This window comes from Bubalus kerabau, chromosome 3 (genome assembly GCF_029407905.1).
Source record: "Bubalus kerabau isolate K-KA32 ecotype Philippines breed swamp buffalo chromosome 3, PCC_UOA_SB_1v2, whole genome shotgun sequence".
NCBI classification, from domain to species: Eukaryota; Metazoa; Chordata; class Mammalia; order Artiodactyla; family Bovidae; genus Bubalus; species Bubalus kerabau.
In genome coordinates, this window is record NC_073626.1 from 169,617,458 (window position 1) to 169,632,137 (window position 14,680).

Sequence of the window (14,680 nt, forward strand, 5' to 3'; positions counted from 1 at the left end):
ATTTCTGTGAATAATTGAAACTACAAAAATGATTTAAAAAACAGGATGGTCTAGAAATACATCTTAGATATTCAAGCTGAATCTCAAAGTAAATAAAGATGTGATTTCAACAAGCAGAGAATGAACAAAAGATTTCAGATGCAGGAAGCAGTGGGAGAAAAGGATACAGTTAGGGCCAGTAACCCATTGTTCAGCCTCCCAGGCTCACCAGGGCCATAACGGCTAAGTAGCAAGTACAAGTGTAGCAAGTGTGTTGTGCCACTACTTTCGGAACTCTATTTAAAGGTGGGATTTTTTTTTCACTTCTCAGAATATTTGTTAAAGCATTTGCTGGTTATTTACATTTGGGAGATGATTTTATGAAAATATATTTGCAAGAGAATTTTCCTTCCTTTCCTGCATAAATGTCTGTTATCCAGCTTCTTAATTATATTTGTCATTGAATTTGAACTTTTCTGGCCTCAAGTTTGGAAAAATTTAATTACTGTAACTGTTCTTTTACTTACAGTTTATATCAATAAGCAGACAGTCCCATGTGCCCAGCAGTGGCTTCAGCAAATACACCACCACAAGCCCCACTGATTGATGGAGGAGGAGGGAAATAAGGCTCATTAATGAATTAGAGGATTATAAAAATATCTTATGAAGAAGGATCTTGAGATATATGCTGAAGAATAGGGAGAAACTGTTTCAGATCGTAGATACAGTAAAAAAAAAAAAAAATTCCAAAATGAGATTGAACATGGGGGTGGAAGTGAGAAATAAAAAGCAATAAGCCTAAGTGACTTAGGTGCATGTTAGGCTTCCCTGGTGACTCAGACAACAAAGAATCAGCCTGCAATGCAGAAGACCCAGGTTCGATCCCAGGTCAGGAAGATCCCCTTGAGAAGGGAATGGCTACCCTCTCCAGTAATCTTGCCTGGAGAATCCCATGGACAAAGGAGCCTGGCGGGCTACAATCCTTGGGGCCACAAAGAGTTGGACACGATTGAGTGACTAACACTTTCAAGTATAGGTGTATGTTATTGGGGTGGGGGTGGAGGGCATTTGTACAGACATGCATTTGCAATTTTAGGTACCAGGGTAGAGATGACATGTAGCCAACCCACCGCAAGTGGCCCATCAGCTTTAGGCATTTAAAGGCATTTAGGTGTATCTGCTATACACCATGGCAGCAGTTTCCACAAGACCAAAGAACAAAGAAGTAGCTTACCAGCCATTTCAGCCAATTGTGCTGTCAACCATCCTTTCTTTTGCCCTCCAAAATGAGAGGCTCACGTCTCTGTTCATGACCCTGTAGAGAACTGGGATCATCTCTCAGCCATTTCCAGGCTGATGAGGATTATATACATCATCACTGACTTGTTCAGTCAAGTACAGGGAGCTGTCACATTTACTTGTGTTTTAATTTTATGACTCTTAGCAGTTTGGCCTTCATTTAATATGCAGTGAGTCTTGGCTAAAAGCTGAGATCTAAAAATAGGATTCATTTATTCAATAAAGTAAGTATTCATAGGGTTGCTACTTTGTATCAGGTACTTACTTGGTACTGACCCTACCAGAGTGAATAAAAGAAACATCCTTCTACCCCTGCAGTTTATGGTCTTATGGGGGAGAGTGAAATTTAAGGAACAAGCAGGAGTTAAAATGCTGTTGCCATTGCTATAAGTACTGTAAATGAAAGAATGCTGAAGGAGAGAGGATGGGAAGCCCACTTTTCATTAGGCTATTAGGGGAAGCCTCTTAGAACAAGTAACTTGGTACACTGCAACATGGGATGAGATGTGGTAACAGTGGTTTTGGTACCTGCTGATTTTTGTTGAAATCATGCACTCTGGGAAGGCTTTCTCAAGTAGGAGATATTTAACGGTAAATAGGTGTTTATAGGAGCATAGGGAGAAGATCTTTATACAGTAAATTGGTTCAGAAAAAAATGCCTGTAAGCGCTTGATGTCATTGATTGGGGGACGCAGGCAGCTATAGGAATTGTAAATTATTTCTAGAATCTTAAGCCCAGTGAATATAATATATAAATAATTGAAATAAAAATGCAGGCATGATCATAATTCAGAAAATGGTAGATTTTAAGGTTTGTCTATAACATTTTAATATGGCCAATACACTGTTTCGTTATCTTGTCTTTTGAACTTGGCATATGTATAAGCCAGATTGTGAAAGACTTGATTTTCCCCCCTAGGTATTTATTGTTTTTTAATTACTATGAAAAATGCAAACATAAGAAAATTGAAGCATGTGATGAATTACCATATACCTGTCACCTAAATATAATAATTAACATTTTTCCATTGCTTCATTTTTTAGCTGAAATATCTTAAAAACATGATGTTTTCCCCAAATGCATAAATATGCATTTCTGAAAAATAAAGACATTTTCCTGCATAACCATAAAACCATCATCAGGCATAAAAAACGAACAAAAAGTCCTTAATAATACCTAAACCAGTCCTTGTACACGTTCCCCCACTTACCCTGACAAGGTCCAACCAAATGACATAGTCCATTTGGTTGAATCATACCTGTCTCTTTGTTCTCTTAATCTAGAATAGTTCCCTCAACCCATCCAACTTTTTGTTTTCTTTCTTGTACTACATTTTCTTGTTGAAAACAGTTGACTGTTATGTGCTGTCCCACCTTTTGAATTTGTCTGAATATGTCCTCTTTTCTTGGATTTCCTGTATGAGGTCTGAAAACTTGATTATATTCAGATTACCTTTCACACTTGAACAGCTTGGAGGGTTAGGGGCACCAACTTTCTACACAATCAAATGTTAGAAGTGTTAGCTGCTCAGTGGTGTCTGACTCTTTGTGACCCCATGAACTGTAGCCTTCCAGGCTCCTCTGACCATGGGATTTTCCAGGCAAGAAAATGTGGCTGGCCCTCCATATAATATGCCTGTTTTTTCCATATCCTTGGTTCGACTGTATCCAGGGCTCTTGTACCCACAGATTCAACCAACAGCACCGAAAATCATGTGGTACTCTGGTATTTACTGTTGGGAAAAACCTGCTTCATAAGTGGACCTGTAGAGTTGAAACCTGAGTTTTAACGGTCAATTGTATATATTTATCTTTTTTAATTATAAAGAAATAAAAAAAAAAAAGAAAAATCCCATACTTTGACTTCTATTATAACTTCTGTCCTGCTTACTCTCCCTCGTTTTCTCCACATACGGAAATATAGTTAGAAAATCCAAATAATACACAAGTACAGAAAGACACAAAATAACCAGAAAGCTTCTCTCCACTTTTCTCCAAAGTCAGTGACTGATATTTTTCTTTCCATATGAGAATTTGCATTTACTAGCATGCTTAAATGTGATTTGTTTTTTAATTATATCAAAGTTGACTTTAAAAACAACCTTTGTGCTAAACTAACTCATCCACAGCTTTCTAGGTAATGTTCTATTATTGAACTTCTAAAAGCATGTCTTTTAAATGTTCTCAAATGATTTGAACTTGTATTTCCGTTTTATTGTTACTAAACTACACGGTTTGGCTTCTTCGCTTAGAGACTCCTCCACACAGACAGCCCAAGAAGCCGATGATCATCTGACTGAGTCCAAACAGAATCTCGAGAATGCCCACAAGCAATAGACCTAAAAATACTGAGAAATGGATAATCCTGTGTTTGTTTTCTATAGAATCGAAGTGCAAGTTGTATACTCTCCCGTTACTGGCTGTTGTGTTGGTGATGGAGGGATTATTGGAATCCGTAGGAGGAACACAAGAGTCTTCGAAGAACCACTGCAGATCAAAGGATTCTTTATAACTGGCACTGAAAAAAAGGAAAGAAATGATTTAAAAAAATATTCAGAAATACCACTGACCATCTCAAGAATGCAGCATGACCTCCAGAAAAGGACATGTCCAGTAAAACAGATACTGCTTTTAAAATATCGTGCCCCCCAACAAAAAAAGAAAATACTGTGCCAAGAAACTGTAGCTAGGATCAGGGTTCCAGAGGATGTACCCTTGTATGCTTAACAGCTGTAAAAGTTTGTTCATTATGTAACTCATCAACAAGCATTTCTAGGGATTCCCTGGTGTCTCAGTGGTAAAGAAACTGCCTGCCAGTTCAGGGGACACAGGTTCGATCCCTGGTCCTGGAAGATCCCACATGCTGCAAAGCAACTAAGCCGAAAACTCAGGCACAGCTGCTGAGCCTGTGAGCCCTAGTGCCCGTGCTCTGCAACAATAGCCCCCACTTGCTGCAACTAGAGAAAAGCCCAAGCAGCAGCACAGCCATAAATAAGAAAAGTGAAGGTGGTGGGTTCCTTCTCCAGGGGATCTTCCCCGACCAGGGGCCCAACCCAAGTCTCCTGCATTAGCAGGCAGATTCTTTACCGCTGAGCCACCCAGAGGGAAGCCCTCTGATTTCTTATTCCAACTCTATTAGTAAAGTGAGTTTCTTTGGATTTTGATTCACAACTGTGGTATGCAAATTTTGAGAGACTTTTATTTTTTAACCATTCAAGATAAGGAAAAAGGGGAGCAGTTTTTTTTTTACCACAAAAGTGAATTCTAGTTGTTTTCCATACTGAACAATATATAATTAACAAATGAGATTGTTATTTTCTTTCAGTTTTACCAGTTGTGCCTAGATTAAGGCACAGAACCATTTTACAAGGCTGAAATGAACCATTTCCATGTAACTCTTCAGCATTACTTGCTACTCCGTGACTTAAACTTTTGACTCATCCCCGTGCCTATAGTGTATTTATATTATGTTTGCATGATTCCACTGGCTGCTGCTTTCATTGTGTTTTAGGGCTTAATGGTAAGCCTCTATTTTATTTACTTACTATGTTTTTGTTCAGATTTTCAAAGTAATATATGCTTAGGTTTTACAAGTATAATTGGGCTTCCCTCGTGGCTCAGACAGTAAAGAATCTACCTGTAACGCAGGAGACCTGGGTTCGATCCCTGGTTCAGGAAGATCCCCTGGAATTGGAAATGGCAACCCATTCCAGTATTCTTGCCTGGAAAATTCCATGGACAGAGGAGCCTGGCGGTCTACAGTCCATGGGGTGTCATAGAGTCAGACATGACTGAGTGACTAACACTTTCACCCATTTCACTACAAGTTTACTTTGATCAGAAGTAGTGCTCCTTTCACTTCCCGAGGGCGTCCTCCATTACCATTCTTCAAGGATGAAAGTTTCTGGTGCACATTTTCAGAAATTTTTTATATACATGCACATATGCTGCCGTAGATTTTTGGAAGACAAGGATAATCCATCTAAGTCCGCTCCTTTTAGCCAAGACCATACCCAAAGCATTCTGAATTCAGTGATTCCTCCATTTCTCTGAGGTTGCGCCAGCTGGGATTACTAAATCCCTAAGTACTAAAATCCTAAGACTGTCCTATGAGAGAAACATGGCACCAGGTCAGCACCACAGTCTTCTAACCTAATTAGCTGCAGCTGTGGAAGGAAGCAGACAGTTACTCACTGTAAGTTTTTTAGTGAAAATTCACAACTGGAAGTTGTGTTGCTTTGAGAGCTGCAAATGAGAGGGCCCTCCGCGAGAGCCTGGATGGACAGCAGCAGGCAGTACACAGCTCCGATGACTGTGATGGCGTTCAGAAGAGATGAAAGAAACATCTGAAAAACAAAGTAGGCACGTTTGCACACTTTATTACACGAGCGTAGTCTGTTGCAAGTTTCAGCAGCCTATGTGGTCTTTATTATCCACCGCTGCCATTGTCCAGCTACCTTACAGACCTCGATCTTAGGATCTAGGTGTGATTAGGTGGGACTTAAGCAAGAAAGCAGAGGGCAAGGTCCCTGCCATTCCATTAGACTCTTCAAAAGATCGTTGGTCTTGGACTTCCCTGGTGGTCCCGTGCTTAGGAATTTGCCTACCAATATAGGGGATACAGGTTTGATCTCTGGTCTGGGAAGATCCCACGTGCCATGGGGCTGCTAAGCCTGTGCACCACTACTGACCCCACATGCCTAGAGCCCACGCTCGGCAACAAGAGAAGTGCACATGCTGTAGCTAGAGAGCCCACAGAAGCAGCAGAGACCCATTGCAGCCACAACTAAAACGAAATAAATGATCGTTGCCATTGTTTCTGAAAAACCTGAACCTGTATGCTCTACCTGAACCTTGTCCATTTCAGTGGACCACTGCAATGTGTCAGGACCAGAGAGAGACTATAAATAACCAGCAAAGTAACTATAATGCTAGATAAATACCCAATGTCAGAAAAGGTTTTTTTTTTTTTCACTCTTAAATATTAGAGCATATATTTTTAAGGACATTATCGTACATGATCACAAATAATGATCACCCTTAAATCTAGCATGGATACAGTCCTATTATCTAATATACATTCTACAATTAGGTATCCCAGTTTATTCCAGTAATGTCCCTTATAGCTTCTCTCTTTGCAGTCCAGTTGCCAGTCCACGATCACACATTGCATTTAGTCTGCTTTCATCTGAAACAGTTCTTGAGTCTGTTTTTCCTCTCTCTCTCGTGACATGGTCATGTCTGAAGAGTTCAGACAGTTTCTGAGTTTTGCAGACCACGCCTCACCAGTTAGACTTAGTGAGACATTTTTGGCGCACACAGGACGGCCGTGGCGTGTTCGTCTCAGGGTGCCGTAGTAGGATCACTTGGTGCCTTTAGTTCAGTGTTCTGTTTGATCACTTCGTTAAGATCTCAGCTCTGGTTTTTGAAATGGAAAATTATGTAGGGGCTCCTTTCAGAAAAGGTATTTTTTAAATTAATTTTCTAATTTATGGTTATAAATATGACACTTTTAAACAGTGGCTCTTACCCCTGGGAACATATTAGAATCACTTAAGGTGCTTTTGAAAAATACTGATACAGAATCTTAGGGAGGGCCACAAGCCATGGGTATTTTTAACATTTTCCCTAGGTGGTTCTAATGTTCCCATCAGGCTGAGGATCATTGCTTTAAAACCTTAGACTCAGCCAGGAATATTTACTGTGATTTCTGGTTTATTGATCTGCTTGCTTCCTTAAAGAATTGTGAGAGGAGTCCTCAGAGTTACTGTATAACCATGTTCATGGCATAAAGACTGGGAATTTTGGAATCTGATGGTGGTGGTGTGGATACAAATCTACCTGCTAATGGTGCAACACCGGCAGTTATTTGCTTTCGCTGAGGATTAATTTCTCAGTCAATAAAACAGAAATCATAAAATATCGATTTTCAGAAAAATAAGATAACATGCTTGAAAATGTTCTGAGTACAGTGAGAGACTGGAAAAGGAAATGGCAACCCACTCCAGTATTCTTGCCTGGAGAATCCCTTGGACAGAGGAGCCTGGCAGGCTATAGTCCATGGGGTTGCAAAGAGTCATACATGACTGAGCAACTAACACATACACAGTGAGAGAAGGTTAGTAAATATTAATTTTCTTTACTTTTCAAACTTTCTTTTTTTTTTGCCGCACCAAATGGCATGTGGGTTCTTAGTTCCCTGACCAGGCCAGGGATCGAACCTGAGCCGCCTGCATTGGAGGTGTGAGAGTCTTAACCACTGGACCGCTAGGGAAGTCCTCCTTTACTTTTGACTTAGTTACAATCTTATACATACCAAAATGTTTGGGGGAAAAAATGTGATGTTCTCTTTTAACTTAACTGCATAAGGACAATTAACATTCTGATCCTAGTAAACCAGTCTTTCACGTGCATGAGAAAACTGAGAGTACTTTTCCCTAAGTACTTTATACACATCGCAAAAATAATGAGTACTTGAGTATTATGAAACTGATCACAGCTCTGAGAGTGACTGATAAATCTTTCTTTGAAAACCTCTAGACTGAAACTGAAGATTGAGGAAAGGTCCAAAAGCTGGCTCCAAAAATAAAGTTTTACGGGAAAGCAGAAAGTCAAACTTCAGTCTCAGTATTATCGTATAAATCCTCCTAAACAGCACGTGTCTAGGACCAGTCCCGCCACTGGAGCCACACAGTTGATGAAGTTGATGCTGACGCCTCGGCGACCTTGCTGAGGTGCCAGGAACTGCTCCTGCCCTTCTGCTCCCAGACCAGCTGCACTGTGCTCACCCCGGTTTTGTTGTTGCAGCATGCTCTTTTCCTCGCTGCCAAGGACATCATTGTTGCTGGAATGGCCTGGAAATTACATCAACAGGAACGATGAATATGATTATTTCCCAGCAGATGATAAAGCAGTAATCTTCACCTTCTACTTACCAGCAGTTGTGGGAAGCCAAGGCTTAAGAGAACAAGAAGGAAGTGTGGCAGTGTCCTTTATCTTGTGATCCCCATTTGGACCATAAAGATTACAAGGGAGGGCAAAGGATAGGGGATTTCAGGATAGCAGTTTCAGACTTTCCCGTCTACATTTTAACACTACTCTGAGTCACCATGAGAGAGACTTGAATTTTAAATACAGTGAGTTATTTATCAATTATTTTGAAAGGAATGTTTCTGAAAGAGTTGGTTGCATCATCCAAAATTCACTTTTTTAAAAAAAACTATAATCCTCAACCACTTACCCAATTTCCCTAAGATGGTGTGAGTTAATCCAAGTGTTCAGAAAGGAAATTGATGGTTTTGTCTGCCTGGAAGTTGGGAACTAACAATTCTATCATCACCCTTCTCCCACTCCCAGGGGCACCACCAGCTCCCTCATTCCCCAAACTTGTGATTTGAGAATTATTTTTAGCTCTACATTCTCCTTTCCACTCCTGTGTCCATGGTATGAAACGGTTTCACTTCACATTGATGTTTAGAAATCTTGTATTACATTCAGTGTCGAATACATACTGCTGGTGAAAGCTGTAAGGAATGATGTCACATTCTCAGGAGTTAAGTTCAAATGTTTACTAATAACTAGTCAGTAGCTGGGGTTTCCCTGATGACTCAGCAGTAAAGAATCCACCTGCGATGCAGGAGACATAGGATATTCGAGTTTGATCCCTGAGTCAGGAAGATCCCCTGGAGGAGGACATGACAACCCACTCCAGTATTCTTGCCTGGAGAATCCCATGGACAGAGGAGCCTTGGTGGACTGCAGTCCATGGGGTTGCAAAGAGGCAGACACGACTAAAGCGACTGAGCAGGTACTCATGCAGTCAGCAGGTATGACTAGAAATTCTTCCTGGAAGAAGTTTTATATCATTGAAGGGAGGGATGTCAATTACTTCCTTCCACTTAAGAAATTTTAGCCACAGGGTTTTGGGTTTTGTTTCTGTTTTTTTGCTGTCTCAGCACAGCTGCCCTTGGGTAGTTCTCTGTCCTCCCACTCTTTTCTTTGTAACATTTTGTTGAGTTCTAACAGCATAACAGGCACTGTTATAGCTATTGTATGTGTTGTAGTTTATTTGCAACCTCATAAAATTCCTATGAGGTTGGTGCTAGCTATCCCCATTTTACTGGGCCAGAAAACTGAAGCCCAGAAAGCTTGAGTAACTTGCCTGAGAAAGTAGAAGAGATTGGGGTGGGGGGGAGGGTCAAAGCTGGCCACTAGGGTTCCAGAGCCCAGACTCTTAACCACCCTTTCTAACCACACTGGCCAATTCTTAACAATTCTCTTTTCCTTCACAGAGCTTATTCATTCTCTTCCCTACCACCACCGTCACCTCCCTCAGTCATCTCAATGTCCTCCTAATTGCTCCTTCCCCCCAATCTATCTTTCCAATACAATGTCTACCTTTATCCTTTCAGAGCACATCTAAGATTGAATACCTTGGTTTAGTCACTAAGTTGTGTCTGACTCTTGGGACCCCATGGACTGGGAATCTACCAGGCTCCTCTGTCCATGGGATTTTCCAGGCAAGAATACTGGAGTGGGTTGCCATTTCCTTCTCCAAGAGAACAGGCAGCTTTCCTACCTTACAAGGCAGCTTTCCTGACAAACTTCACCCTTCTCTGACCATGAACTGACTCCGAAAACTCTTTGTATTTTTATCAAGATTTGCTTACAGACTGCCTTGAACACCAACACCCTTATGATTCAGAGGGCACATGTATGTATGTTAGCCTAGACCCTCAATTGCTGAGAGCCCAGAAGAAAAGAGGAAAGAAATTTATGCACCCAAATAGGTGTCAGGGTTCACGGGCTACACGTCTTACGTTGTACCTGTAAGTGATACTGCCTTCTGAGCTTAAGGAACAAATTGTTTAGAACAGGAACTGGCAAACTATGGCCCGCAGCCTCTTTTTTGTAAAGTTTTATGAAAACACAGACATAGCCATTCACTTACTTAACTTTTCGTGCTGGTTTGGTGCACAAGCAGGAGAGGTGAATAGTTGTGAGGGAGACTGGCTGGCTGCCAGAACCTAAAATATTCACTACCTGCCTTTTCACAGAGAAAAAAAAAAAGCTAACCCCGATTTAGAAAATTAATTAATCTGTTAAAAGAAAGTCGGAGCAACATTAAATTATAATTTAGATGGATAAGTCATTCCATGTTCCTTATTGATATAAATTAAACTCTGCTAAATTTCTTGAAGATTAACTTATTTCAGAGATGCTGAAAGAGATACATTCACAGTTCCCTTCTCTTACAAAGGGGTTTCATAAATAACAGCTTTTCATATATGAATCCTCACCTGGTTGACGTCTGGCATGTTGACACATCTTTGTTACATTATTACCGGCAATTTGATAACTTATTGTATTTCAACAATTTTGCCCATTCAGAACTTTGGAGATTAGAGGGATTCTTTATAGGATGGACATTAAAATGTGCAAGTGTGTGTGTGTGTGTGTGTGTGTGTGTATGACTGAATTATAAATCTTCCAGATTGTCTCCTGCAAAAATACGTAATCTGGAGAATACTCTTTCTCTTCAATTCCTAAGCACATTCGAATGTATCAGAGTTTTTGTGAGACTATTTTTCTTGATATTTTTCTTTTGTTTTTATAAAGAAAAGAAGTAGCATTGTTCACTTTTCATTACAGAAGCTCATACTTTCATCCAGTTTTAGAAATAAGGCATAGGATTTCATAAATGAAGTCCAGAATAGCTTTAGACCATTACAGCTCTGTTAGAATGCAGATTTCTGGGACTCCTCAAAGTACTTGAATATGAAAGTAACACAAGCCATGGCTCACTATAAATATAAAAACTGTATGTTGAAAATTCTTATTAAACAGTATTTTCTAATTTGTTTAACGTTCAACAATTTCTACTCTAAGACTTTTATAATTGATTATTACATAGTAAGTGAACTCAATAAATAATCATGATTAAGATTAAGCTTATAATTAACCTATAAAATAAAAGTCTTTCTATTTTTTAGAGGAAATATTTCAAGGAAACATTTCAAGTTGTTTTTTTGGTACTTGGGAAAAGAATGTGTATTGATTTTCCATTTAGTAGATAACAAGTGAAGATAATAATATTTGAATACTCTTAGTCATGGTTTCAAAGATGAAAAGATTCGTTTCTGTTTTGGGTAAATCATAAAGCTGTAAAATAACTGTATTTTATGAAGTGATCGATGATGAATTCCATACTTTTTATTATTAACGACTTCCTGCAAAATTCCCTGTTTTTGAAACTAATTTAAAATGCTGCAGATTAGAACTGGATTTCAAGAACTATGACAAAAGTGCTTATTAATGGAGTGATTTCTTCTTCATTAACTTTTCTGTGTATATACAAGTATATTGAGAGTTCAATATTTTGAACTAAGTCAGTATTTAGATTGATGTAAAGGACACAATTTCCTTTGAAAAAGATATTCTTCCACATTCTATACATGGCCGAGGATCAAGAAAATAGCCTTTCTATCATCCACCTATTTGCTTGTGATCCTAGTCTAGAGTTTGAATCTCTGTCAATAAAATGTCTATTGAATGCTTCAGAGAGTTGTTGTTGCTGTGAAGATGTTGCATCATATTGAGTAATAGCAAGAACCTGGTGTGATAGCAATACATCGTTAGTATTTATTGAGGGTGATAAAGGAAACTTTATCTGGAAAGAAAGTCTAGATTCTCTGAAACAGTTTCATACTTATGTAATCTTTCTATGCTTTGGTTTCCCAGTTACTTGAGTTTATGGGTTAAGTTGTAGATTTTGTCTTTCCCTTTGTCAGCTTGAGACGGGTGATGAGGATTATGGTGCTAATACTGATGGGAAACAGGTTTGGAGTCTGATAAATCTGGAATTGGGTTTCACGCCTACTGTGCTACCTTATTAACATTCTTAACCTTCTCTTGGTCTGTTAAAATACAAATGTTAATAACTACTCAACCAGATTTTTATAGAGTTTAAATAAGATAGTGTAATGTATGAAGTCAGTGGTCTCTGTTTCATATATAATGACCCAACAGCAAGGAGATCAAACCTATCAATCCTAAAGGAAATCAACCCTGAATATTCATTGGAAAGACTGATGCTGAAGCTGAACCTCCAAAACTTTGGCCACCTGATGTGAAGAGCTGACTCATTAGAAAAGACCCTGATGCTGGGAAAAATTGAAGGCAGGAGGAGAAGGGGACAACAGAGGACGAGATGGTTGGATGGCATCACCAACTCAATGGACATGAGTTTAAGCAAGTTCGGGGAGATGGCGAAGGACAGGGAAGCCTGGCGTGCTGCAGTCCAGGAGGTTGCAAAGAGTCAGACACGACTGAGGGACTGAAAAACAACAACAACAACAACAAAGATTGTTTTCATGTAAGTCAGGGAATAAGACTAAGAACAGTAGCCAATCATCATTATAACACAAATGCACATCCAAACAAGGGTGCATTTCTCTAGCATTCATGAGACCACCCTTAAGTAGGCCCTCAATGGTATAACAAAAATAAGCCTCTTGAATGCTGAATTTTCCAACTTTAATTACATTCCCACTTTTACTGATGTGGAAACAACATCACAGGATAAATGATTTGCTAGTAGTAATATATTGGGGACTCAACCAGAACTGAGATATTCTGCCAGGTCTGAAAACAGGATTTGTTGCCACACCATGGGTCACACCTAACCCACCTGCACCAGGATTCTCAGGAAAAGGCATATAAATCTGCATGTATTAAAAGTGCCTGGGGTGATTTATGGCCAGGTACGTTGGGCAGTTCTACCTTACACTGCTCAGCTACAGACTTCAACAAAGATAGACCTATTAATAATTATCAAACTTTAAACAAGCACCATGATGTTTGGGTTGCAAGTAAGATCTGAGTCAAAAAAGTCCCTGAGGTTAGAGAGAGCCAGGGTTTCAAGTCCCAAACCTCTTAGGTCAGCTCCCCTAGGGGCAGGCAGTGTCATATTCATGCCTCACAATTTTCATCCAGTAGGTTCACTGGGCTTGAAATGACCCTCCCCCTTCCTACTGAGCACTTCCTGCTCCTGTTATAGTCCCTGTGAATACCTAGAGACTGGGATGGCAAAGGAAAGCTGAGGCAATGAATTCAAAAAGTCTTTACCACTACCTCTGAAGCTTGGGAAAGCAGACTTATATGAGAAGAAGTATTGAAATGGAACAGCCTCCTATGATCCTTGCCCCTCAGGTCCTCAGCCTGCCTTTTGTCTGTGGAAAAACTTTAGCCAAAGAATAAAGTTAATCAGAGAAGTGGGAAAATGCAGAAACAAAGGAAAACAGTGAAAGGAAACCAAATGAGAACAATGTAGTCATTAAATGGGCTTCCCTGGTGGCTCAGATGGGAAAGAATCTGCCTGCAATACAGGAGACCCTGGTTTGATCCCTGGGTCAGGAAGATCCCCTGGAGAAGAGAATGGCTGCCCACTCCAGCATTCTTGCCTAGAGAATTCCATGGACATTTTAATTCCTTCTCAAGTGCTATAGGTAATATTCTGAGCTGTATTCTGTGAGCTGCCTTATAGATACTAAAATCCCCACCAGGTGGGAAAAGTTAACTACATGGCAACCAGAATGTAGCCATGATATGAACTGCCACAATTCTGAGAACCAGCCTCAAGAAAATTGGAACAAACTGAAACTGAAGACTAATTGTACCTAAAACAATCGAGATGACGCTGGTCAGACCACCAGTGACCAATTTCAAGACGGCCGTCAGAGCTGACTGTACTATTCTTGCGTGTAGTCGCCTCCCTCCGTCTATAAAAGCTCTTGCCCACTGATTGTTAGTTTGGGGGAGTTGGATTTTGGAGGCATCCCCCCCTACCCCCCCCCACACACACACTCAATTGCTGGCATCCAAAATAAAGCAAAATTTCCTTTCCACCAGCCTGAACTCTAATGGCTTTTGAGCAGTGAGCTGCCAGACCTGGATTTGGTAACAGTATGATACATAATAATGCAACCAACTTTTATCAATGTATTTTTATGTTTTGGCACAAGCTCCCTAGCCTATACCACAGTTCATTTAAATTGCCATTCTTTACTGATACCAATACAAGTTAATACCATACCCATTTTCCTGCAGTATATCCTAAGCCAAGACATAGCTCACTGCAAGACTGCAAGGTTGTTTTTAGATCATCTTCAATATAATAGGCAGCCCTTTCCCCAAATTGAGTCAAATAAATTTCACTCACCATCACACCTGCTCCAATAATTCCAGGGAACCACCATTCAAAGCAGGAGATGGGGTTTTCAAAAAATTGGCCTTCATCCACTAAGGTGAAAATTAGAGGTATTGCGTTGAGAGTTACTCCCAACAGAAGTAGAACCAGCAGGCTGAATCCATTGCAGGATGTCCATCCTTCGCAGCAGGTCAT

At 40.0% G+C, this 14,680-nt stretch overlaps 1 protein-coding gene across 1 annotated transcript; it reads right to left on the bottom strand.

The window, feature by feature from the left end:
• Positions 1–3,504: 3,504 nt before the first annotated feature.
• On the bottom strand, positions 3,505–14,680 carry TM4SF20 (transmembrane 4 L six family member 20). The gene is made up of 4 exons (XM_055574807.1): positions 14,498–14,680; positions 8,067–8,132; positions 5,473–5,624; positions 3,505–3,796 (listed from the first exon to the last, which is right to left on the bottom strand). Exons 1-4 carry the CDS (start codon positions 14,678–14,680, stop codon positions 3,505–3,507), a joined length of 693 nt encoding a protein of 230 aa, XP_055430782.1.

Excerpts from the sequence above, each read along its gene's own strand:
- TM4SF20 (XM_055574807.1), bottom strand. The coding sequence starts at position 14,680 with ATGACCTGCTGCGAAGGATGGACATCCTGCAATGGATTCAGCCTGCTG. Across the intron at positions 5,625-8,066 it reads GCTGCAACAACAAAACCGGG|ATGTTTCTTTCATCTCTTCT; the intron begins GTGAGCACAGTG and ends TTTGTTTTTCAG. Across the intron at positions 3,797-5,472 it reads TTTTCACTAAAAAACTTACA|TGCCAGTTATAAAGAATCCT; the intron begins GTGAGTAACTGT and ends CCTTTTTTTCAG.